Source organism: Maniola hyperantus, chromosome 10, assembly GCF_902806685.2.
Source record: "Maniola hyperantus chromosome 10, iAphHyp1.2, whole genome shotgun sequence".
NCBI lineage: Eukaryota > Metazoa > Arthropoda > Insecta > Lepidoptera > Nymphalidae > Maniola > Maniola hyperantus.
In genome coordinates, this window is record NC_048545.1 from 10,169,186 (window position 1) to 10,196,255 (window position 27,070).

General features: G+C 35.4%; 3 protein-coding genes and 1 long non-coding RNA gene across 4 annotated transcripts; 1 reads left to right on the forward strand and 3 right to left on the reverse strand.

Moving 5' to 3' along the window:
- The first annotated feature begins 6,197 nt into the window (after positions 1–6,197).
- Positions 6,198–13,527, forward strand: LOC117985934 (uncharacterized). The gene is made up of 6 exons (XM_034972733.2): positions 6,198–6,477; positions 7,091–7,296; positions 7,844–7,979; positions 9,724–9,857; positions 11,083–11,242; positions 13,397–13,527. Exons 1-6 carry the CDS (start codon positions 6,396–6,398, stop codon positions 13,492–13,494), a joined length of 816 nt encoding a protein of 271 aa, XP_034828624.2. The 5' UTR covers positions 6,198–6,395; the 3' UTR covers positions 13,495–13,527.
- Positions 13,528–13,736: 209 nt separating this feature from the next.
- Positions 13,737–16,975, reverse strand: LOC117985928 (vacuolar protein sorting-associated protein 4). The gene is made up of 2 exons (XM_034972724.2): positions 16,817–16,975; positions 13,737–16,421 (listed from the first exon to the last, which is right to left on the reverse strand). The coding sequence occupies exon 2, from the start codon at positions 16,404–16,406 to the stop codon at positions 15,084–15,086; it is 1,323 nt and encodes a 440-aa protein (XP_034828615.1). The 5' UTR covers positions 16,407–16,421; positions 16,817–16,975; the 3' UTR covers positions 13,737–15,083.
- Positions 16,976–18,673: 1,698 nt separating this feature from the next.
- On the reverse strand, positions 18,674–19,557 carry LOC117985931 (putative peptidyl-tRNA hydrolase PTRHD1). Its single transcript, XM_034972730.2, has 2 exons — positions 19,182–19,557; positions 18,674–18,930 (listed from the first exon to the last, which is right to left on the reverse strand). Exons 1-2 carry the CDS (start codon positions 19,365–19,367, stop codon positions 18,736–18,738), a joined length of 381 nt encoding a protein of 126 aa, XP_034828621.1. The 5' UTR covers positions 19,368–19,557; the 3' UTR covers positions 18,674–18,735.
- A 1,397-nt stretch (positions 19,558–20,954) lies between these two features.
- On the reverse strand, positions 20,955–26,649 carry LOC138402937 (uncharacterized). The gene is made up of 4 exons (XR_011237242.1): positions 26,090–26,649; positions 25,438–25,587; positions 24,022–25,131; positions 20,955–23,450 (listed from the first exon to the last, which is right to left on the reverse strand). It is a non-coding gene; the product is annotated as an uncharacterized lncRNA (long non-coding RNA).
- Positions 26,650–27,070: the final 421 nt, after the last annotated feature.

Consider the following 27,070-nt stretch of genomic DNA (forward strand, 5'->3'; position numbering starts at 1 on the left):
ATAATAAGTAAGCCAACGCGACGTGGACTTTCAAAGAAAATTATTAACATTTAGATTAGTTCCTTGCACCTGCATAGCCTGCCACTATCAGGTCTGTTCGTAAATATTTTTAGCCGTTCTTGTATTTTGATGAAATTAGTTAGTTAGATACGAGAAAATATGCAAACTCGTAAAAATATAATGAATTGTTTTACGAACGGATAACAAATAAATATTGTTTATTTTACATTGGTTCCAACATTTAATTTCGGAGAAGTACTATTTGTGATAATATAATAAAGGTACATTTTTAAACCCCTATTAGCATTACCTTAATAGGTAAAGAATTTCGATATTATAACAGAGTATATATTTCTATTGCCACTATAGCAACAAATTGTAAAAAACCAAGATAGGCAAATTTCAAAATGGCCGCCATGCAAATAAAAAATAAAAAAGTACCTACATACATAACTAATGTTATATCTTGTACGATGGTACGAAAGCGGATGGTTCATGTGCGAATCCGACTCGCACTTGACCGGTTTTAAAATAGATTTACTGTGCTCACAAACTGCTGAAGGCTGAAGGAGATGCAAGAGCTGCCAAAGCTGAAAGAAGCGCAATAAATGTTTGCTGTCATAGCATCGAGTGCGCCGTAGCGTGAACACAGGTCACGTCAGCTAAAACTTCTTCTGACGTCAATGCATTTGCCATTTCTTCGCATTTTTTGTATTGGAAAATGAGGTGGTGTCTTTGGATCCCTTGCGGATCGTCTCATAGTAGGTATTACTTTCTTCTATTATCGTATTGTATAAATAAAATAATAAAATATGTATTTTGCTTTCCACAAATTTCAACGAGAAAATATTGATGCGAAGTGCGAACCATCCTGGCGTTACGTAAATTAGCGGTGTACCGCACAATGCCTAAGATAAATTAGTTCTACGGCCTAGAATCCTGCTTACTAATGTAATAAACATATCATTAAAATATTTTATAGTAGCTGATGCCCACGACTTCGTACGCGTGTATTTAGGTTTTTAAAAGTCCCGTGGGAACTCTTTGATTTCCCTGGATAAAAAGTAGCCTATATCACTTTCCAGGTCTTAAACTATACCCATGCAATCACGAAACAAAAAACCACGTCGATCCGTTGTTCCGTTGCGACGTGATTGAAGGACAAACCAACAAACCAATAAACCAACAAACTGGACCACTGGCATTTATAATATGTGTGTGTGTGATAAGAATAAGTGATATTTTTCCTAATAAATAATTTAACATCGATTAGGTAGCATTATGAGCTCATAATACCTACTATACAAACTAGGTACAATTTTCTCTCTAGTGTCTACTAAAGCCGAAATGACAGGCTAACAAAAGGTTTTTTTTATTACAAAAAATATCTGTAAATTCTTTGGACTTCTACAAGGAATCGTAAAATTCAGTCGTTCGGTCTAAAGCGGAAGCGACAAAAACCAACAAAATTTTACTAAGCTCCAGTTGCATAACAGGCGACTGACGTTAAGTTACAGTTACCATTAAAGTTTGGCCATCAATAAAAGCAAAGTGAGTTGCACATGTCAGAGATTGTTATCTTTTGACCAACATTTTTCCTTTGACATTAATATCATGGAGATATGACTCGTACAACCTATTATAAGAAGGTATTTTGCTTTTCATTAATGGTAATAGTGTACCGGTAACTGTAACGAAACTTTAATCGGCTGTCATACATCTGTTGAGTTTCTTGCCGGCACATCTCAATAGAATCCTCAATAGATTAGTTGTTCTACATGAAATAAACTAAAATTCTAAGTCTAATTTTTGCTTATTCCTGGCGCAGTATGCTTGAACTTGAGGAAGAATCACTTGAGCTGCCATGGAATGAGGCTGCTTCGATCCCCAGATCCCTTTAGTGGACACAAAGGTTAATTGAGCTAAGCGATGCAATTCCAAGCGCATTAACCTATTCACGCAAATCTGGCTTGCGATGAATGTGTAATGTAATCAGCACCATACAATATTATTTGACCTAGCTTTACATTTAATGATAAAATTGTTTATATTCAAATTCAGAAAAGAGAGTATAATATTATTATTTAGGGTTGTCGAGATTAGATACCTTGTTATACCAACGTCGATCCATAATACTATGTGCCCCCGCCCATTGATACTTATATAAATAATTCACTTCTAAGATATGTCTGTGGAGGTCACCGTCTGGAGCAGAAATGTTCTGGAGTCGAAACCGCTTACCAGAAAGCACAGCGTAGGGTGGCGGGATATAGGAAAGTGAGGAAGGCCGAGGATCATATATCTCTCCATGTATATGTATGTATGTACTATGTATGTATACACGCTCTCAGAAAGACCTATGTCCGCTGTCCAGGATTAGGCCCAAATAGTCCGCCACGCTGGCCAAGTGCGGACTTTCAGACGTCACACCTCTGAGAACACTATGAAGAACTCTCAGGCATGCAGGTTTCCTCACGATGCCTTTGAAATGAAAAGAAGTTCATTTATTATTTTTTATTGAAAAATAACAAATACTTAGTCACTTTTTCACGAAAATACTGGCTAAATAATATTTTAATTAAACATTAATTCGGTTGTTATAAAGCGAGGGATAAACATAATTAAAAATGCCAGTGGCAGAGCTTGCCATTTTCCCATAATATAATTAAACATAAATAAAATTAAAGGGATTGGTTGTTTAGTCTCTCGCGTACAGTATATTATGTTCAAAGAAAACATCGTTATATTATAAAGATATTTAAATAAGTGTTTACTTCTTTATATAAGTGTTTTTTAAATCACGTGGGAGCTCTTTAATTTTCCGAGATAAAAATTTCCGTCTCCGGAATGCAAGCTATCTTTGTATTAAATTTCGTCAAAATCGGTTAAAGTATGGGCACAAGGTATCAAAAATCAAAGTTCGTGTTTGTTCAGGCTAATCTCAAAAACTACTGTTCGCATTTTCATGTGATTTTCACTAAAAGAAAGAGGAATTATCTGAGAAAGTTATAAAAGAAGAATTAAGAAAGAAGGATATAAAATATCTAAATATATAAAAGAAAAAGGTGACTGACTGATCTATAAACGCACAGCTCACATTATTAGACGTTCCGCATAGGTACAAACCTACAAGTCCACTACAAGAACAAAATTTCGACTCTTAGGTTTTACAGTTCTTATCAATTAATAATAAATAATAATAACCGCGACCAAGTTGAGGTCAATTTTACATCTCTAGTAAGACATAACTCTCTGGCATTATCACGTATCATGATTTTCCCCTTCAATCAACTCGTAACTAATTTTGTTTTATATTAAAAAGGATCTCTGAATGATAAGATCTACAAAATTATGCAAAAAGATACCCGCAGAAGTCGTTATCACGGGTTCAAAGGAAATTCTCAGTGCCAATAAATTCGAAATGAAACTCTATGACTTTTCCCAATGGCAACGGCGAGGAATATTATTAATGTCAGGCAGACGCGAGTGATATTTTTTTATAAAGGTAAAATATAATATAATATTGTTGTACAAAATACGAGCTTCAAATACAAATACGAGTTCAGTTACAAAGCAGGATATAAAATAATAATGAATATAATACACATGTGACACAAATGTTAAAAATACCTGACGTTTAGTAAGGGTATTCTACTAGATTCCTATTTTTTTTTTTGAAAACTTTTTCTCAGCGTTTTCTAATCTATTTTTATACTTTTTTCTTTTATCAGCACTCCAAAGCACAATAAATGACATAATTTCTTGCTGATTTTGCGAAATGGCGTCGCTGGGGTTGTCAATGTAAAATTACCTATCGGTAGAAGAATCGTGGCAACCACGCCTTGACAATGAAATATTTTTCGGGTTGCGTGGTAAAGATGTTACAATAAAACTCCAGATAGACAAAGCTCATACATATTATATTTTGCAAAACTCGTATTATAAACAGTGAGGCGAATGCGTAGGCTTAGATATGTGTAATGGTTCAAACTACCTACTTATTAAATACTGGCGCTGTGTTCACGCACTTTTGGGTAAAACGACTTACGAATATGCTTCAAAACATAGCTGCCCGTTACTAGTCTATAGTAGTAAAAGCTAACTAGAGTTAAATATATGCGTTATTACACAGAAAACCAGTAAAACATAAAGTTTGAACGGCTTCTGGCTATTTTACAATAGGTACCTACCGTTTTAATTGGTTCCGGTTTCGATGCAATTTCCGTATTGCCATTACAACCCCAAATTGAACTAGGTAGTTATATTGTTGTGGAATTATAGCTTACAAACTTTTTTTATTCGATCATATTTTAGACCGAGATAGCAATCTAACTAGTTTACCAATTGGGATGAAATTTGGTAGAGATATAGCATTGCTTCCCGGGGTCGGACATAGGCTACTTCTTTCCGCGAAAATTTCGCACGGGATTTTCAAAAACCTAAATCCATGTGGATAAAGTCGCAAGCATTATCTAGTAAGTACTTCATATTAAGGAACCTAATTCAATTATGTAAGTATGTACGTAATTAATCATAAAACCACACAGAATTCATTATCCTATTCTACGCATTGAAAATATGAGCGTCGACTAACTGTTTAAAAGAAGAGTTTTAACCAGGTTTCAATCCTGTTTTTCAAAACTGAATGTTTTGTTCTCGTAAAAAAACTATTTTTTTCTAAGTAGGTAAGTTTGTAAGATTCTCGTTTGTTATTCATAATTATAATAATATAATGAAATAAAACAATAAAACTAGACACTGTGTGCCTGTGTGGTGTGCAATGAGCTACCCATGCAAAGCCAGGTGAGTTCGCTAGTTCAAATTATATTAGAACCGTGTCGGCCCAAGTGGAAGCCGCCCGCACACCATTAGCGAATTACCTATTTATTAAATCCTGACTAATCCGTGCAGCCAAGCTTTGATATACCGACGTTACTAATGCGACCCCCAATGAATCTGCCTAACACCGCATATTTATTTTCATTCCATTTTATTCGAAGCGCAAAGGAAAAATAACACAGGTACGAGTGGCTTCCGCAAAGATATTATACGTAGTTATGCTTTAATTAACATCAACTCTTTGCAGTACCTACTGAGATAGATACAGAATGACATCATACCTACATATTTTACTTCTCCCGACAATATTTCATACCTAATGACTACATTTTTACGGTTCCGTACCTCAAAATAAAAAGGAACCCTTATAGAATCACTTTGTTGTCTGTCTGTCTGTCTGTCTGTCCGTCTGTTTGTCTGTCAAGAAACCTACAGGGTACTTCCCATTGACATAGAATCATGAAATTTGGCAGGTAGGTAGGTCTTATAGCAGACATTAGGGGAAAAATCTGGAAACCGTGAATTTGTGGTTACATCACACAAAAAAAAATTGTGGTCATGAACTAATAATTAGTATTTTGAATTATCAAAGTAAGATAACTAATAACTATATCAAATGTGGTATCATATGAAAGGGTTTCACCTGTAGATGCTAAATCATTTTTTTATTTATTTTTATGAATTATAGTTTTTGATTTATCGTTTATCGTATTTATCGTGAAAAAATACGACTGTAGTAAGGAACCCTCGGTGCGCGAGCCTGACTCGCACTTGGCCGGTTTTTAGTAAAATTAAAATAAGTAAAAGAAAAATGAAAATTAAGTAAAATGAGTAGATTGTTAAACGAGGTCTAACAGAAAAACCCAATACCTAATATTTCCAATCTCTTCCAATGGAAATCGAACCCATGGCCTCGTTATTCGTTATTTTTTATCACCCTTTTGTATTTTACCCTTGCGATAATTTGTATAATAAACTTTGTACCTTCTTACTATTTTTATAACGTAGTAACGTAGTTAAGTAACTAAATCAGTAAAAACACTTCTATACACGCAAATAGTGCATAATATGATATAACTTAACTAGTACAGAGTATTTACAAATTAGGTGTAAAGGCGCCTTTATATCATACTCCTAAATCCTAATACATAAGTACATACGTTATACAAAAATCATGCAAACTGACGTCATAAAAGCACAATATATTTCAATCAAATTAATGAAGGCAAAATATTAAGGGAATCATAATAGCTAATTAGAAACCTGAAAGAAGCTGTATCACCATGTAGCACCCACAGCTATTCGTAGCGTATAGCAACTACAGTTATAGTAGCAACAGTTAGTTGCCTACGAATCGCGCTACGCTTCACTCGCCTGCCCGTACTTCACCGAAATGTACAACAAAGTTACGATTTACCGCGGGAGAAATAAACTCTAACGAACTAAAAACAAATATCGAATACGGTTGTGATTTAAGCATCCAAATGTGACTTTTTATGTTATACTTAATTATAAATAAACATAATTAATTATGATCCTACGCTGTGGTGCGGCACATGGAGAGAAAGACTGATTTAAAACAAAAAATGAAGAGATTTATTGTAGCGCTTTATTATATTTTTTTCGTGTTTCCCAAAGGTAATTTATATCCTTATGTTTTCTTTTGTGAACATACTCGAAGCAATTATCTTTCGTGTTTGCTATATTTGTAAAAAACTCATAAGGAAATAGTCAGTTTGTTGTTTTTCTTCATTGAAGGAAATTTCGAATCAATTTTTTTTAAATTTAATATTCATCGAATTTTACATTGTTGACCTCAAGGTGAAACTTTCTTAATCGTCCTTATTTTTATGGGACTTTTGTCCGACACGGAGATGCCAGCCTATCGTAGCCAACATTACAATCTAAATTACATAATGCAATGCAACAGAAGAGATAATGACGTGATGAGATGCTGATGAGGGCGCCTTTATGAGGATCCACTTTTCCTAACCACTAAGCCTCTGTGACTAAGCTATCACAGCTTAACAATCTTTCTACAGGGTAAGGATATGATATTAAGTACTTACAGTGGTAGGTACAAGCCAATCAGACCGAGCCATCTTGTTTAAAGTGAGGGACGAAGGAGCGACCCGAACTGGCCTACCTATGTAGGGCCCTATTTTGAAGGGTCATCGTGGTCATCATTTACCAGGAGATCAAAGGCGTCAAACTGCTATGTCTCTATACTGTGATTTATATTTTATTTTAGTGACAATTTGCCTTCGCGTAGTGGGGATATCAGTACCAAGCCTCAAACAAAGGGGCGAATCTGTGACTCTGACATGTGATTACGACCTAGAAGGAGGTAAACTGTACTCGGTCAAATGGTACCGGGATAATGAGGAGTTTTACCGGTACATGCCACGGCTGCGACCGCCTCAGCACGCTCATAAACTTGAGGGAGTGAAGGTCGATGTAAGAATAATACCTACTTCTTGAAAATCTTATTTTTACGGTGCCGCACCTCTTTTGAAACGTGGTTTGATAGCCTGTCGGGTGGTCCGGGAATGGATCCCGGGCAAAAAGTTCAAATTTTTCAGAATTACGTGCATTTTAAGCAATTCTTTTATCATTTACTTTAACAGTGAAGGAAAACATCCTGCGGAAACCTGTATGCCTCAGTGTACTTCGTAGTGTTCTCAAAGGTGTGTGAAGTCTGCCAATTTGCACTTGGCCAGCGTGGTAGACAATGGTCAACCCCTTCTCATTTTGAGAGCACCGAGTGCTTAGAAGTGAGCCGGCGATGAGCGTACTCGAAACTAAATGTTAATAATGAGACATACCTAGTGTCAACACGAAGACCATTTGGCAAAAAGTTTCAATTTTAATTCGCCGGTGGGGCACTTCGAATCGGCACAAAAAAACTAAAAAAAATTGTATGGCACGTCTCTTCCAGCTTACTTGTATATTATGTCCAGTTCAGAGTGTAAATAGCTATCAAATATCAAAATGTATTTTATAGCTAGAAAAGTCGAGCGCTCGGCGAGTACATCTCCGAGACCTGACACTGAAGTCGAGAGGAATATACCGGTGCGAGGTGTCAGAAGAAGCGCCTTCCTTTCATTCCGCACAGGCTGAAACTTTCATGGAAATTTATTGTAAGTTAAGTAATAACTAATTTTTTATTTCTAGTCTTGTTTAGCCTGGTATAATGATTATCAGCTCTCATCGTCATCGTCAAACTTTCAAAATCCCAAAAAGAACTTGTAAAAGTTAATTTGAATTAAATAAAGTCTATTTCTAAGACGTCCACTGCTGGACATAGTTTTCCACCGCCGGAATCCAGCGGCTCCCTGCGACATGAATTAGTAAGACCGATGTGAATTCGAGATTTTGTACTGTACATCTACATGTTGGGTTCGCAATTAGTAGTTTATTAAACCCGCACGCAAGGGTCTAAAAAATAAATTAATAAACTTAAATTACACGGCTAACCTAATTAGGAGTAACACACTAAAGTAACGATCTAAACTTGTGCCACTTTAAAGTTTAGCTGCAGCCATTTAAGTTACCAGGTAACTAAAAGGTATGGAGGTACTTACCTACCTGGTTAGATGAGTTACAAAATTTGCTACAAAATAAAAACAAGTTTAAGCATTAAACACATAGAAGCTAGAGCGGGAGCGGTTCGGGAATTATTGAAAATTAAGTCTTAAAACTCGTATTTTGAATTTGTTAACTTTTTTATAAGCCTACCAAAGCAATAAAATATCACTTGCTATAACAGTGACGGAAAACATCGCGAGGAAACCTGCATGCCTGAAAGTTCTCCAATCTTCATAATGTTCTCAAAGGTGTGTGTAGTCTGCCAATCCGCACTTGACTAGTGTGGTAGCTATAGTTTCTCCAACCCTTCCCATTCTGAGAGAAGAGTGCTCAGTAGTGAACCGGTGAAGGGTTGATGATAATGATGATGACAGAAGGGGAAATCGTCATAGATACCAAGAACTGAATAGCGCTGGACTCAAAACCTCTTCTGTCTGCCTATTAGCCCACGTAGGCATTGTAAGTAATTTTAGAAGTATATCTACCTAATATAATATGTACATACATATCAACGATTAAACAAAACATGCTTAATACAAAATTCTTCAGTCCGTCTTCATCCCCAACCCGCCTCCGCCCGCTATTTGGTCTCTGTGTATTTCATGCTTTAAAATTACCTACCATTAGGGATTTCACCTCGCTACTCCGTAATCTGAGCGTGGACAGTTTTTAGTTTTTACCAATTTTAAGGTTAATTTAAATGTTAAAACTTTTTCGCGAATATCAACATAGAAGATTTTCAAGTAGGTAATTTTTTTTTATAGCACATTATCTAGACAGCTAAATTAATAATAATGTCCCTAGTTAAGTAAAAAGTACTTAACTAATTACTTTGTAGGTTTAGACAAAAGGTAACACCTAGCTTTTGCATAAAGCCCTTCACACCAACATTGACGACTCTCTGAAGCAGCGGTGAGAGCTGTGATCTAGATTTAGCGTTACGGTACGATGCTGCATAGAAACCGATTCATCATATCATCACCATCATCATCGGCCAGTGGATTGGCCTTCCCGCAGCCTTGCTCAACCAGCCACTTTGCGCCAGTCTCTATAGGTATTACCGGCAATCCATGATCGTGCTGGAGGGCGCCCCACACTTCGCTTGCTTATACGAGGGCTCCCCCTTGGACTTTTCGGCTCCAACGGCCATTGACAACTGGCATAACTTGCCCGCTGCCACTTCAGCTTATGAGTGACAGAAACTACGCTATAGAAAACCGAAATCTCATTCTAAAGGTCCATGTACATTATTTTCTGCCGCGTACTAAAATACGCATGAACTTTTACTTTTTTCAGATTTTCCTCGAGAAAATCCACGTATAGTGGGTCACGAGCGACCGTACGTCCTTCATGAACCACTGGATGTTAACTGTTCTTCTGCTAAGGCGTTTCCACCACCTGATCTGCAATGGCAGATAAATGGACAAAAGGTGATAGGTACAAATATCTAATTATTCGTTAAGTACCTACCTATAGGTAGTACGCGGCAGGTCGACATGGCAATCGGGGTATGAGGCGGTGAAAAGCCTCGCACACCCGCACGTCACTTGCGCTATCCCGCACCGGGTTACAGCGGGGCGTCCCCACCCTAATTGGCATCTCGACCTGTCGCGTACTATACTTAGGTAGATAATAATAGGTGGGTTAACTGGTTTATTAAATTGTTCATATCAATAAAAAACTGGACAAGTGTGAGTCGGACTTGCACACGAAGGGTTCCGTATCATGGTAGATACTAGATGTACCTATCTACCTACCTACTTTTTATTTATTTTTAATTTGCTTTCAATAACAGGTAAGCTATAGGTAAAGCACTTTCATATGATCTAGTTACCTTGGTCTAGTTACCTCAATTTGAAAATTGAAAATACTACCTTATTGTTTGTTCCTGAACACATTTTAATTTTTTTGTGATGTAGGTAGGTACCTATACCTAACCACAAATTTTCGGATTTTTCCTTTACTTGTGCTAAAAGACCTACCTACCTGCCAAACATGATACTAGGTTAACGGGAAATACCCTATAAGTTTCTTGACAGACACGACAGACGGACAGACAGCCAACGAAGTGATCCTAATGTAGGTACATTCTGAAATTGATTTTTATTTATTTTAATGCACAATAAACTTAGTTTTTGATTTATCACAACTTAGTTATCGTGCAAAATGTCGAAATAATAGGTACCCGAGTACGGAACGCTCGGTTCGCGAGTTTGACTCGCACTTGGCCGGGTTTTTTTTTAGATTTTTTCTCGCTTGGTATGCCGTGTGATAATACCCTATTTTAAGCTAGCTCAATGCTCATACGTAGGCACAGTACGTAGGTATACAAGTAGGTTGTAGGTAGATATCGTTTATATTTTATACATAATTTCCAATAAGGAAATTATGTATATATAGGTATATATATTACTAGCTTATGCTCGCGATTTCATCAGCCTAGACTCCACAAATTTCAAACCTCTATTCACCCCCTTAGGGGTTGTTTTTTCAAAAATCCTTAGCGAATGCCTACGTCATGATAGCTATCTACATGCCACATTTCAGCCCGATCCGTCCAGTAGTTTGAGTTGTGCGTTGATAGATCAGTCAGTCAGTCAGTCAGTCAGTCAGTCACCTTTTCCTTTTAAATATTTAGATATTAACCTGTGGTAGGTTACCGAGCCGTCGTGGTTGACAACCTTTGACGCGAAGCCTGCTGCGCAAGGGCTGGTGATCTCCACGCTGGGCCTGCGAGCGCCCGCCAAACCTCTCATGAAGATACGATGCGTTGCCACCATCGGAACACACAGACGTGAAAGAACTGTTTTAATAGGTAACGCCTCATAAGGTAAACACGTTGGATGGCGCCTGGCGGTTCAAAATTAACTGACTTTTATTCAAACACGACAGTTACGCTCTCATCCGATCCGAGTCCGTGAAAATACGTTCCTTTTTGTTTTGTATACGACATTATGTCGTAGATGATCGCTGGTAAGTATTCTCACGGATGACGAATAGAACTCGGATGACGGAAGTACAGTGCGTAATCGCCGTAACACTTAAAAGTCATGACAAGTATTCAAGTATAGTTCGCGACAGTTTGAGATGGCAATCGGGGTATGAGGAGGGGGGCGCCCCGCACACCATCCGCGCTAATCCGCACCGGGTTAGCGAGATAGCGCGGGTGCTGTGCGAGTGTGCAGGGCGTCCCCACCCTAATTGCCATCTCGACTGCAGTTACTTACCCATAACTATATAAGTAATAATATGTCAACTGCGGATGGCGGCGTTTGACTTATTTTGATAAAGAGCTGCTTCACCTTCATTAACGGGTTCCCAACGAGTCACACTCAATCGTGTCACATGTGTGACTTGTTGGGAACTGATCTATTTTTCCCCATCGAGTCACACTGATTGGTGTAGTGTTCCATATCATCATGATCAACCCATCATCGGCCCACTACTGAGTACAGGTCCCCTCTCAGAGTAAGATGAGTTTAGGCCATAATCCGCCACGACCGACGCGATGGTCAAGAGCGAATTGGCACACTTCATACACTTTTAAAAACATTATGAAGAACTCTCAGACATGCTGGTTTCCCCATCATGTTTCCACATGATCCTTCACCGTTAAAGCAAGTGATATTTTTAATTGCTTAACACGCACATATAACTCAAAAAGTTAGAAGTGCGTGCCCGGGATAAAAGGCCCGATCTCCCCAATAGAAGACCGAACGACGTTTTAACCACTAGGCTATTACCGAAGCAATCTAGGTAAGATTGCTATTTAAATAGCTATCTTACCTAGATTGCTCCACATTTCATACGAAAAAGCAAGCAAAGTGAGCGCGGCCTTATATTTTTTACCGACTTCAAAAAAAGGAGGAGGTTCTCAATTCAACTGTTTTTTTTTTGTATGTTTGTTACGCGATTACTCCGTCAATTATGAACAGATTTTGATAATTCTTTTTTGGTTCTGTAGGACATACTTCAGAGGTGGTCCCATTTTAATTTGGTAAAGATCTGATGAATATCTTCAGAGATGGAGAACGGAACTCCTCAATTAATAAGAGTAAATTGCTCGCGATTAGTGTAATTGCTTTGTAAACAGTAGGGTTTTAACCAGGCATAGCATATTTTTAACCGACTTGAAAAAAGGAGGAGGTTCTCAATTCGAATGTATGTCTTTTTGTATGTTTGTTACGCGATTTCTTCGCCAAATATGAAACTATTTTAATGATTCTTTTTTGTTTGGTAGGTCGTACTTGAGAGGTGGTTCTATTTTACTCGTACTTTGGTGAAGATCTGATGAATATCTTTCGGAGATGGAGAACAGAACACCTCAATAGATAAAAGTAAATTGCTCGTGATCAGTGTAACAGCTTAGTAAACAGTAGGTTTTTAACCAGGCATATCATATTTTAGTACGATGGGGCCACTAAAAATTGTGAAATAAAAAAAATTAAAAAAAAAAATGAAAACCGACTTCAATAACCACCAACACTAAAAAGTAAAAAATAATTTAATTTATTACCCAATATATTATGTATACAAGAGTTATTGTAATTCTATAGTAATATTTTTTGGAGTCGGTGCCAATTTGGAGTCGCAAAACACTATGAAGAGTAGATAGACGGTTCGTGCGGCTAATTGGCACCGGCTCCAAAAATATTACTATGGAACTACAATAACTCTTGTATACATAATATATTGAGTACCTAATAAACTAAATTATTTTTTACTTTTTAGTGTTGGTGGTTATTGAAGTCGGTTTTCATTTTTTTTTGTATTATACCAGTCTTGAGTCTACTCTGGCGGTGTGTGTTGCGCTTTATACTCCAAAGAAATATCATCACAACAGAACAATTTTACTAGGCGCGTATAGATGACGGCTCAGCCCATTTTCACGTAGCTGTGCCTATATTTTTAATTTCTTCAATTCAAATGTATGTGTAATTATGTATTCAAATGTTCCTTTTTGTTCCAGAGACAAGTTCTGCAAATCGAAGAAAAACAAGTGCTCATCTAACATTAGTGCTAATTCTGCTAAGCTGTATTCTTAAGATTTATCAAATAATATCGTGATATTCCCGACTGTAAATAAATTATTGTTTTCATTGTGTGTTTTATTAATATTATATTAACGAACGATCTAATTCTATTCAACTCTGAGTTCGAGAGCGTACCTACTATGAATTTATAACTCTGTGTCAAGTCTCAGCAAAGTCAAAGTACGCTTTATAGATCTCAGGCCAAGGGTGAAAATAGGTAGAATGTGAGTCGATTAGATTGCTCGCAAGTGTACGCATTAAACAAAATAAATTCAATTTACTGTTAATAAGAATTTATTTTATTCACTTAAATAACAATACAAAATGAAAAATACATTTTACGTATAGCTAATTTACAACACAATAAAATAACTTCTTTTGAGATATTCGGTAAAACAGCTACAAGTGCTGATTCTGAGCGTAACTAAAAAAAGTCCTTGTTTAGCAATATTAATATTTAAAAAGATGCAGATACTCTAAATTTAGTTTAGAGAAAAACATGAGAATCAACGCCGTCACGATCGCAATCACCTCTGATTGGTTGACGCTCGCTGCTTCAATTATTGGCTGCAATGCATTGTTGCAACAAGAATAGCATAAATTCAGCCAATCATAGCTGACTGAATCGACCTATAGAAAAGGTTATAGTTCATCGTATAATACTAGCACATAGAAGAAATGCTAATTACGTCCAGTACGCATATGACGGCGCTAACGTAACCTCTACTAACGCATTTTTACGACGCTATCGATGGTACTGACGTCTGGCGGATTAAGCGGCTCTTGCGCTTTCTACGGTCAAAAAAATAAACCAAAATCACATTATTTTTCACTTATATATACATAAATAACTCCATAGAGGTTTACATTAGATTTGAATTCCAACTTTTGTTTTATGAAGATATTCATTCATAATAATAATAATATTTACATAACTAAAATGTATTTGAGGTATAGAATAGCAAAACAATTTTGAAGTTAAAATTCAAATATCAAAGCTCTGTGGTTATAATATGACAAAGATAATAATAATTATTAAAAATTAAACCAATGATATTATAAATAACACTAAAGGGCCAACGCATACAGACAGATTTGAGTGGAGTCTTTTTGATAACTATCTAAGCAGCTTTATGTACTTTGACATAGGTTGAAATATGTAAAAATATGTATCAAAACAAAACATGGAGGTGTACCACTACCGTTATTAAGATACTGTGACTCGGCTCTGCCAGTGTGTGTTGACTCTAACACGACCCTAAAGAAATATTTCAGCATACAACACCAACATATTGTGATCAAAATACTATGTAGGATTAAACTTTTTAATTTTACATTTCAATAACACAAATGATAATATTCAAAATTTTCAATTACAAATATTCCTTTCTCTATTCAACAAACATTTAATTTCTATTAATTTCCATAACTTAAAACTTAGCAGTTTGCAATCATAATCTAATAACAATGATGTGCTTATTTGTATGACCATAATGAATGTGAAAATGGAAAAGCGAGTAAAAATAATAATTACACTTATAAAATAATTACAATAAGCTCTCGCAAAAATATAGGCACTGTGCTTCTATAACATTTCCGAAGAGGTAAACAGGGTGGTTAAAGTTAACCTTCTTGACCAAAATCTTCCATAAACTTCTTCAGTTTGATCATGTCCTCATCATTGACAGTCGGTTTGGAAGTAGCTAGTGATCTAAGCATGTCCGACATTGTAACTGGAGGCTCACCAAGCTTGTCACTCGGTACGTCAATCCAAGTCATTTCCACTGCACCAGGTTCACCAGGCGAACATGGGGTCAATAAATCGTTGACAATTAGATCCGGATCTGTAGGACTTGGGCCAGTAACTTTTTTGAAGTGTGTAGCAGACTGAACCTTTCTGACAGGTTGCATTAAAGCATCACGAACGACAATACTTATGTCAGCTCCAGAATATCCTTCCGTTTTTGCTGCCAAAACTTTTATGTCCTCATCGCTCAATTGGTGTCTTGTGTTACCAAGATGCAATTTAAACATATCCAACCGAGCGTGCTCCTCAGGCAATGCAATGTAGATACGCTTCTCAAATCTCCTTCTTATAGCAGCATCAAGAACCCATGGGATATTTGTAGCTCCTAGCACAAGGATGCCGTCCATATCATTTCCTACACCTTGCATCTGTACTAGGAACTCAGTTTTAATCCTCCTGGCAGATTCAGATTCGTTGTCAGAACGTGATGAGCACAAGGAGTCTATTTCATCAATGAATATGATACTCGGCTTGTGTTGACGAGCGAGATCAAACAAGTTTCTCACTAGCTTCTCAGACTCTCCCAGCCATTTAGACACAAGGTCAGATGATGATACAGAAAAGAATGTAGAATTGTTGGCTTCAGTAGCTACAGCTTTAGCAAGGTATGATTTACCAGTACCAGGAGGACCAAAGAGTAAAATACCCTTCCAAGGAATCCTCTTACCTGTAAATAGGTGAGGGAATTTTATAGGTAAGATAACAGCTTCCTTCAAGGCTTCCTTGGCGCCTTCGAGTCCAGCTACATCGCTCCACTTGACGTGTGGTTTTTCCACCACTATAGCACCCTCTAACTTTCCTTGCAACTTTTTCTTCTCTGGATCATCAGAATCACTGTCGCTGTCACTCTTCTTGTCATCGCTCTTTGAATTTGCCTCACCATCTTTTACTGGTTTTTTCTTCTTGTCCTTCTTGAGATATTCTTTCAGTTTCTCAGCCCTATCCAAGTACTGTAGGCACTTAGCTCTTATACTCTCTTTAGCCCTTTCTCCCTGGGCCTCGTATTTCACTGCATGCAAAAAATATTCTACACCATGCTCATACAGTCGTAAGGCTTCTTCATAATTCTTGTTTTTGTCTTCTTCGGTAGCTTTAGTAACGAGATCGATAGCTTTTTGTAGTGTATTAGATGAAGCCATCCTGGATTAAATCACCTGTAATAATGTTATAGTTTGTATGAAGTACAAAATAGAGAACATAAAAAAATACAAGACTTGAATTTGAAGAGGTCTTTAATGTAACCCAGCCTTAAAACAATTTAAGGAAATAGCGTAATTAGTCACTATACGGTCACCACTGGTCACGGTATTAGTTATGTCAATGTATAATTACTTATATTAAGTACTTATAAAAACTGAATTTTTCACATCTAAGTTTTAGGAGTAAGAATCTATCGAAATCAAATCAAAGCATCAGGCATTCTCTGCTTTTTTGAATGTTTTTTTTAGAATTTTACATACAAAACAGGTATGACAAATCGCCTTCGCGTGAGTCCGTGTATGGTTGTAATGTATTCACACGGTTTTCGTATGGTATAATTTGAACTTACCATTCAGAACACAAATTATCTTTTTTAAAGTCCAAATTCAAAGGAATTATAGATTCAAGCTCAATATTTTATTGAAAAATCGTTTTGGAAGCTGTGTTAGTTTTTCCAATTTTTCGTTTTTCATTACCTATGACATCAGTGCCGCAGGGCGATTGTCTAAAACCTGCATCAATCATTATTACAATCTCAATTGTTCTGATTGGCTGAATTTGTGCGATTCTTGTTGCAACAATGCATTGTGGCCAATAGTGAGCGAGCATTAACCAATCAGAGATGATTGCGATCGTGACATTGTAGCTGTCAAACAACCGCGGTAGGGCCACAGTGACAGATGTCAGATACAAACACTATTAATGTGCAAACACCGTAGTACAACATGGAATCAAGGATTCAATGTACTCTGTGGATACAACCATTGGTCTTTACTCTATGTCTCGGACGTCAGACTAAGAATCAAGGAGACTTCTCAGACGCGTATACCCGAAAGGGACATAACAACAAAAGAAATCATACTTACGTAACTATGAAAGGTTATGTTTTATAGGTTCAAAGGTTTGCGTTCGCTACAACTTTTACACAGCAATGCACCATAAATGGCTTCTACAAATCTACACACCTTCAATACTAATTTTAAAACAGAAAACTAAATAAAAACTCCTAATATTCGCAATAAATTACTATCACAGAGGTTTGTTGGGCACAAACGACAACGTGCCCAACAGAAAAAAGCTAAACTATGACAAAGACAAAAAACTGTTTTTGTCTTTATCACACTTCTGAGCTTTTCTATACATCTAGCTTGCTCTAACAAGGTACCTAACTATTATTATATTTTTAATGCCAAATCTCGGTGATTCTTAGTCTGAGTCTCAGACATGGACTGACCTGTCTGACCAGAAAAATAATAGACATTAGACATAATTGGACTTCCTTCAATTTCCTTTTATATATTTAGATATATAAAAGGAAAAGGCGACTGACTGACTGACTGACTGACTGACTGATCTATCAACGCACAGCTCAAACGACTGGACGGATCGTTGGCATGCAGATAGCTATTATGACGTAGGCATCCGCTAAGAAAGGATTTTTGAAAATTCAACCCCTAAAGTGGTGAAACAGGGGTTTGAAATTTGTGTAGTCCACGCGGATGAAGTCGCGAGCATTAGATCAGGGTTCCGTAATCCGCAAAGAGTATATAATCACTACGTTTCCGTAATCCGTACCCGAAGGGTACCAACGGGACCCTTTACTAAGACCCCGCTGTTTGTCCGTTTGTGTCAGCGGGCTGTATCTCGTGAACCATAATAGCTAAAGACCTGAAATTTTCACAGAATGCGTATTTCTTTTGCCGCTTCAACATTATACATATAGGTAGGTATATGTATAGTATCTACCCACTAAAAATTTCAAAATTGTCACAATGGAAATTTAAAAAAAAAAGTTATTTCTTGTACGGAACCCATCCTGTGCGAGTACGACTCGCACTTGACCGATTTTTTATAATAAGTTATAACCATCTACAGTCAACACAGTGGTCTCTACAACACCATCTAAGTTATCTACTAAACTATCACTGCCTTGAAAATTACTTGGAAATCACTCACAATAATTTAAACGCTAAAATACCTTAAAAATCTTGGCAGCTGAAAGAAAAATTCATCATAGGTATTCCTACTTATATAATACCCAATTGCACATTGAAACTATTGTTTTACCAAGTTAAAAAAAATATTTTATACCCTGAAAGAATTTGGCCAATGCATATTATTTTGTCAAATTAATTACCTATTTAATCTTTGCAATTCCACCTAAATTAAAATCAAGTTAGTAAAGCTTTTTTAATGATACTCGTAGTTACAAGAAATACATATATTGAAAAATACTTTTATTATTATATTTAATAAAGACTAATATTATTAGACCTGTACTAAATTCAAAGTTTCTTTATACAATTTAAATTTTCCTACATATTTTTTCACTTCATCTTTAGGGTAAGGTTTCAGAGCCAAGCATGTTGGTATATTCTCCGGCTGTTCTATCCATAATTTATGATCTATTGAATTTTCTTTTAATTTTTCTGCTACCTTCTTCAGCGACTCTTTATTAGGCACCTGTGATTAACAAAATATAAGTAGGTACCTTCCTATGTTAAGTTTATTATAAAACAAATCATTATTATTTATTCTACATCCTATAACTACTTACCATACCACTGAAATGTATGTATTTATTTATTTCATGGACAGCATGTGCCACTTATGATATTAATTATTATGTCGACTACCACCGTTTTGGAAAGTAGATTCTACTAAGAAGATCAGAATATAATTATTTCCTTCATCCTATTATTTTATTTACCTACCTCTAAAATAACTTTATGCATGTTATCCAAATCATTTAAATAATTCATTGTGTTTTCGTCTTCTCTGTACAGATGTAATACTGCTGTAGACGCATGACAAGCTTGAGCCACCAAGGCACCTATTGACCAACCTAATTCTTTTAGTAAATCACTTCGCAGAAGAACATATTGGACTAAGGAGCTCATTATCACTAATAAAATAAAGCTCCCCAATTTATTTATAAAATTGTGATTATAACTAGTTAACTTATTCAATATCAGTTCCTATTATCATTGATTTTGCACAATTTTCTTAGTATATCATTAAATTATTATTAAATTAAAAAATACTTTTCCTCAGAGACACCTCCACAGACACCTCACACCTCAGAGAGAAAATCACCGACCAGAAATAAAAGGAGAAAATAAACGTAGGTAGTGATTATATAGGTACCTACCTACTCTTTGGAGAATTTTTTTAAACAAATCACCACGCAAATCACAGAACAAATACCTTTGCTCTTTGGAACCCCATAGACTATTCCATAAATCTCACTTTCACTTGCCGTTCAGAAACTAATAATTATTATCCGTAGATTGAGTACAAAAGCTAAGTACTGTGTAACCACGTATGAGATAGCGATAGCACGACGTAACGATGAATAACATTGTTTATTAGTCAATATTTGTAATAACCGATCAACAATATTTGTATTAAACTTTTTTTTATGTGAAAACAAGTAAATAACTAACTAATGAGAAATACAATGACGCCACGAATAATTCTCAAAGTTTGTTTTGCAACTAAAGTTGTATTCCTTGTAGGTATGTATTCTTGAAAAAAAACGGTTACACGATAAGGGACAAAAAATAGGTTAGCTGCGTCTCTGTTTATCACATTAGTAACTTTATCTGTGCTCTCGTTTTAGTGTGAATGAGAAAGCAAACGTTCTATTATCTAACTTTATTACTCCATCTACGTTAATATTATCATAGACATATCATTTAGTTTGACTTTTATAGAGTCCGGTTCCGGCGGAGTGAATACGTAAAACGTTGCAGTAGCGACAGCAATAGCAATGTGACTGTTCATTTGCTGTCTCTCTTCTTCTTCTTATTTTGCTTTGTGTCTATTGCTGTCTCTCTTTAGCCGGACATTTGACAGCAATGATCGCAAGATTTACGCCTGTAGCAAGCCTGTCGCGAGACACGTAATCACCTCGCCGCCGGTCCGGTTGCTAACCGGTAAGACTGGATAAGCCCGACCACCGAGCCCGACTAGATTTTTTTTTAAACAATGGCATCTAGACTGGAAGTTCATAAATCAAACAGTGTAAGTAATAAGTTCAGAAGGCAGAAATTTTATCGGCACCTTGGTTTGATTTGACCAAACAATAAACATTCTTTTATTTATGAGTCTCATGAACGAGTAAGCATGTTCAACAGTGGAGTGGTGCAAGTAGTGCTATCCAGTTTCCATCCATAGTCGACTGTCGAGCTCATAGATTATCTACTATATACTAGAAATAGATGTGCGACTCTAGATTTCTTTTTCAAAGTTACGCGTGTACTCACATCAAGAGGGCACTAAAAGCGCGCTAGGCGTGCGAGAGCGCGAAAATTTAAATGCTATTTAAATGTACTTTACTAGAATATTTTATATTTTTGGAACACGTTTTAAATAAACATTAATAATTCCATTAACGTTTGTTTAAAACATGTTTAAAAATATATATTACAAGACTATGACTCTTTGAGCTACTTAATTATAACTATATTATAGAAAGAAAAAGGTTTTAAGGTTTTGTAAATATTTATTATCATAAATTCGTAACTAGGTAGATACATAAAATACAATAGAATAGAAAACAATACGAAGTGTATGTAAACACTATAAAATACATACCCAAATTCAAGACCCGCAAGATTGTGAAATAATTACTATTCAAATTTAACATTTTCGGTTATTTACTTTTAATAATTTTCAAATTATTACCACAATTGGTGTATTTGTGTAGTCAGAAAACAATAAAATAATTGTTATATGAGCCAAAGATAATTAACATAAAGCTAGCTTTAAGTTTTATTGTAATATTAAAAATAAAAAAAAATAACATAAATTATATTAAATAAAATTCCCTGTAAATAAACTGTAAAATAATAAACATAAATTATACTAAATCAAGTAATCAATAAAACCAATCTACTAGATTGATTTTATTGATGGGAATTTATGTTTACTAGCTTATGCCCGCGATTTCGTTCGCGTGGACTACACAAATTTTGAACCCCTGTTTCACACACTTAGAGTTGATCTTTAACAATGAGATTTTAACATATGAGCTTAATAAAATATGTCATACTGCAAATTGCAAAAATATTAACTACAAAACTTTATAGACACTTCAAAACTGACAGAGTTTCATACAAACTTCAAACCCCTATTTTATCCCTTCAGGGGTTGAATTTTGAAAAATCCTTTCTTAGCGGACGCCTACGTTATAATAGCTATCTGCATGCCGAATTTCAGCGTGATCCGTCCAGTAGTTTGAGCTGTGCGTTGATAGATCAGTCAGTCAGTCAGTCAGTCAGTCACCTTTTCCTTTTATATATAGATTATATTATATTTGACTAGTGCCACAAAGGCAGTAATATTAAAAACATAATTACACAAATTAATCACACAGGATTGGCAAGAGTCTGTGATCAATCTACAATTAACAATTTAATCCCCCATATTTGTTAAAAGGAATACAAAACAATTTACTAAAGAAAACAATTTAGTAAAGACTGCCAAACGGATATAGCTTCTGTTAGATATTGATGCAGAAGATGACTTACGAATGTGCAATAGTTGACAGAAGCTTGAATGATTCCCCTTATCTAAATATATAAAAGGAAAGGGTGACTGACTGACTGACTGACCTATCAACGCACAGCTCAAATTACTGGACGGATCGGGCTGAAATTTGGCATGCAGATAGCTATTTTGAAGTAGGCATCCGCTAAGAAAGGGTTTTTGAAAATTCAACCCCTAAGGGGGTGAAATAGGGGGTTGAAACTTGTGAAGTCCACGCGGACAAAGTCGCGAGCATAAGCTAGTTTTATCAAACGAAGTCTGTAATTCAACTACTGATTTCATTAGATTGCATAAAATAGATTATTTACCTTTATGTGTTTGATAATATCTCAACGCCTGAATTTTTATGCTATCATTTTCAGTATCTGAATTTTTACCTTTTAAAATTTTATTTACATTATTGCACCAGCTGTGAATAATCAATTTGATCACAAAATTTATTATATAATTTTTCAAATTGACTTTGTGTGTATCACATGTTAAAAAATCAAAACTTGTACTCTGATCAACTAATAATTTTATCATTTGACTTTTGCCACTTTTCCCAGGATCATTTTTTAACATGCTTTTTACTATTTTTATTATATTTCTCACACAATTTGAAAAGTTACGCGAGGGTCGGTAAAGAGATCTCCTTGTGATATCGATAGAATGTATGTATTCATCTGCTTGAGGTGGGGTGGTGTCACACAATTCATTATTGCATTTTATACAAGATTTACACACATTCCTTTTTAGCTTTTTTATGACAAACCCTGTCACATACTTTTTAGTTTCAGAGATTATTAATTTGTCTCCAATTTCTGAACTACTATCTGCCAAATTTTCTATACTTAGATCTGTATCCATTGGCTCATTGCTCATCGGGGGCTCTTTGATGTCATTTTCTATCAAAAGACAATCTAAATTTTGTAACATTTTGTTAGGATCTTCCTCACAGTTAGCCCCTAATGAGTGACTTGAATTTAAATTATTTACAAGTAATGTTTTGTAAATACTTTCAAACTGCTGGCAGGTAGGGTTTGTGTTTCTAGCCCCGTGGCTCCTCACAGAGGAGAAAAAGTTTTCCACAGGATCTTGGTTAAAACAGCGCGTTAACAAACTAGTTACATTATGTTTTTCATTTAGATATAGCCACAATTCTTTCATAACTTTAATATTGTGGATCCAATTTTTAATTGATGGAACCTGTTCATAACGAATACTTACTGTTCCATCTTTTTTTTTTGTTTCCATCTTAAATCGCATTGATTTTAATATTGGCACACTTTCATCCCATAATTTAAAATGGTCAGAGTTCATTTTCAAACAATTTTTATATATTTTATGGGTCTTTTTATAAGACCCTCCATTAAAGGAGTCAAAAAGACGATCAAATAATAGCAGCAAGTCGGCTGTGTCAGCACACTCTTGTGGTAGTAAATTATTTTCTGAAAAAGAAAAAAGATTAAAAATTAAATACTTAAATAAATACTTAAATATATTTTTTTATACATAAATGTCAGGCCACATTTACATGGATTTGTAGCTGATGCTCGCGACTTCACCCGCGTGGATTTAGGTTTCTTAAAATCTATGAACTCTATGATTTTCAGAGAAAAAAGTAGTGTCCTTCCCTAAGAAGTTATTTGTATACCAAACGTCAAAATTGGGTGGGCTGTGGGTCGATTTCATAAAACCGGCATCAATCATTATTACAATCTCAGTTGTTGTGATTGGCTGAATTTGTGCTATTCTTGTTGCAACAATGCATTGTAGCCAATAGTGAGCTGGCGTCAACCATTTATAATATTAGTATGGAGTTGTGGATGTTTTAAAGTTGCACTATCATCACATTACAGATGTAAAATAGCGCCATATATGTTGCTAATAAATAATTATTGAGAATAAGATTAGTCCTTGCTAGTCAAGTAGTACCAAAGTCTGATGAATTAATTCTAAAGTGAAGAAGGTCTTCAAATATCAGGTCTTTAAAAGTTTCAGAACATTAACAGTACTTACTTGCACAAAATCGTAGCGCTCCTGATACACGCTGACTAAAAACTTGTGCAGCATGTTTTACTTTCATCTTCGGAATTTTCTCTATGAGTACATGAGCTTCTGTTAACTTGTTGCACATTCGTAAGTCATCTTCTCCTGCATCAATATCTAACAGAAGCTTTAAATGTATCCATTTAGCAGTCTTTACTTCGTCCTCCTGTGTGAATCTTAATTCTTTTGTCAGTAAATTGTTTCGTATTCCTTTTAACAAATGTGGGGGATCAAATAAGGGGAATATATTATTATTTTCTACAGCAAAACTACTATCCCTAGGCTCGTTGCCTAATCTAAGACAATCTACTTTAGTCTCTTTTATCAGCTCATTTATAACTTTGTTGTTAATTGTAGATTGATCACAGACAGTTGAGACGACAGCCAATCCTGTTTGATTAATTTGTGTAATTATGTTTTTAATACACCTTTTTAATATTACTGCCTTTGTGGCACTTTTGCAAAACAAATAGCAAATTGGCTGTTTGAACTTAGCTTTTAGCCCCTTTATCATGAATACCAAAACATGGTCAGCAATATTCTCTGTAATTTCATTTCCCCCAAAATCTTCAAATCCGATTACTTGATCGAATGCTGTATTGAAATGTAGGGATGGAGACAAAGACATTTCATCAAAGATTAATACACATAATCGTTGCTCCATCCCCAATTTGTCTGCCGCATTTTTCAAAAGTTTAATTATCGCAGGGTTTAAGCCTGGTTTAATTGTTATTTGTTTAAGGACATCCAGTAATGTTCGTTTTGATGGCAAAGTTAACATTTTTCTCAAAAAGTTATAGCCTTTTGGACTTTTCTTATATATCGAGAGTGACATTAATTTTTCTGCATGATTAAATCTTCTTCCACGGCTTTTTTTGTTATGCTGTGTTAATTGCATTTTTACAAGTGTTTGAGCAGGCATAGGTAAGTATTTTAGAACCTTGTTAAATAATTTTGTTTTTGACATTTTTTTTGCTATCTTTACTTGGTTTCTTTGTTCGAATAATTTATTTTTCAAATTAACTATTTTCCTTAACAATTTCTGAACTTTGAGATTCACATGTCTTTGACCAGCTTTTCCTGAAAAAAAAAAGGTGTTTTTATTAAGTATACATTAACTATTAGACAATTTTCAATACTCTATTCTTGTTAAAATCTTGTTAAACAGTAAAGATTTTTTATCTCTTATTTAATTAAATTAAATTAAATTTATTGGATATTATTACATATTAAATTACATATAAGGAACACAAAAAATACTTATAATACAGATAAAAACAAGTAATAACAATTAAGTAGACCTAGGTCTAGTGGGGTGCCAGCCAGGTAACCTCCCAGTGTGTATGTGTGTATGTGTATTATTTGTTGTTTATGGCCACAACTTACTAGTAATTATTTTTTTCTGAATCTGAGTTTGAGAATATCCTGCTTGGATGTTGTGAACCACAGATGGGGTACTTTGAGCGACCGATTGATTATGTGTAGAACTTTCTGGTTGATTTATTGTATTAGCATCTAGACTTGAATCAATGGCACCTGAAATATGCAAAATAGAGTTTTAGAAGAAGTGTTTATGTTATAATTATTAGTTATACATAGTTAGTTTCTGTCTGCAACTTCATTAGGAGATTTCAGTTTTGAAGATTCCATAGAAACATTTGTACTTATTACATTTGATACCAAGTGGGGTATCCCGTAGCGCTGCCAAGTCGATTTTTTTTGATATTAACAATAAACCTCTACAGTTTTGCGGCTTGTTAAGAAAAGTGATCTGTTTTACTCTTGTGTATTACAGAACCCTATGTGCTGTGTCCAACTCGCACTTGGCCAGTTATTTTCTACATAGCAGTTCTTGATTTATCGTGCAAAACGTCGAAAAATACGACTGAAGTATGGGACCCTCTGTGCACAAGTCTGACCCACACTTGGCCAGTGTTTTCAAGCTTCTACAATCTGTGCTTTGACCTATTATTGACATGTCAATCAATGTAATTTCTCAAAATCCTCTCTACTGTAATAACTAATAAATAAAACTCACCAAGGTTAAGAGAAGGAAATGCTGTCTTTGCTAGTCTTTTACTGTGATGGTATAAAAAACGATCTTCAAAGTGGTGATTGCAAATTCGATAATTCGTATATATTTCATCATCAGTCTTGCTTTCTAAATCTTGTCCTACTATCTCTTTCCATTGTTGAAATCGTTTCAAAGAGGAGTGGCCAGGTTTTGGAAAGTGATGCAAAACATCTGAAAAAGTAGTAACATAAAATATGCAATATATTATTGTATTATCTATACTTATTGTACTTATTTACTTAATCTCTATAATATATATATAAAAATGAATCACTGAATGTGTTGCTAAGCGCAAATTTCGAGAACAGCTGAACCGATTTCGCTAATTCTTTTTTTATAATATTCCTTGAAGTACGAGGATGGTTTTTATGGAATTGCCCGAAATCGACTAGGCGGTAAGACGTTCGCTGGGGCAGCTAGTAAAATATAAAAAAACCATAGTCATTAAAGTTCAAAATAATATCTAATGTTGTACCTACGTACCTACACTTAATTACAAAACAAAAAATGTACAGAATTAGTAGTCAATACTCCTTACCAATATTATAAATGCAAAAGTATGTCAGGCTGTCTGTCTGCTAGCTTTTCACAGTCAATTTGTGTAACCGTTTATGATAAAAGTTAGAAGGTACAGAGAAGCTTGCATCCAGGTAAGGACATAGGCTACTTTTGCCTCGGAAAATCAAACAGTTCCCATGGGATTCTTTAAAACGCTAAACCAACGTAGACAAAGTGGCGGGCATCATCTATTTGGTGAAGAGATAGCTTGCATCGGAGACGGTTGTAGGCTACTTTTATCACGGAAAATTGGACTTCTCACGGGATTTCTAAAATGGTTTTTTGGATGATATCCACGTGGACGAAATCGCAGGAATTATTTAGTATCATGATAAAATACCTAATGTACTAAACTAGCGGCACGCTATGATGGCCGGTTTGACGTTT

Excerpts from the sequence above, each read along its gene's own strand:
- LOC117985934 (XM_034972733.2), top strand. The coding sequence starts at position 6,396 with ATGGAGAGAAAGACTGATTTAAAACAAAAAATGAAGAGATTTATTGTA. Across the intron at positions 7,297-7,843 it reads TTGAGGGAGTGAAGGTCGAT|CTAGAAAAGTCGAGCGCTCG; the intron begins GTAAGAATAATA and ends TGTATTTTATAG. Across the intron at positions 7,980-9,723 it reads AACTTTCATGGAAATTTATT|ATTTTCCTCGAGAAAATCCA; the intron begins GTAAGTTAAGTA and ends TACTTTTTTCAG.
- LOC117985928 (XM_034972724.2), bottom strand. The coding sequence starts at position 16,406 with ATGGCTTCATCTAATACACTACAAAAAGCTATCGATCTCGTTACTAAA.
- LOC117985931 (XM_034972730.2), bottom strand. The coding sequence starts at position 19,367 with ATGAGCTCCTTAGTCCAATATGTTCTTCTGCGAAGTGATTTACTAAAA. Across the intron at positions 18,931-19,181 it reads TGCATAAAGTTATTTTAGAG|GTGCCTAATAAAGAGTCGCT; the intron begins GTAGGTAAATAA and ends TGTTAATCACAG.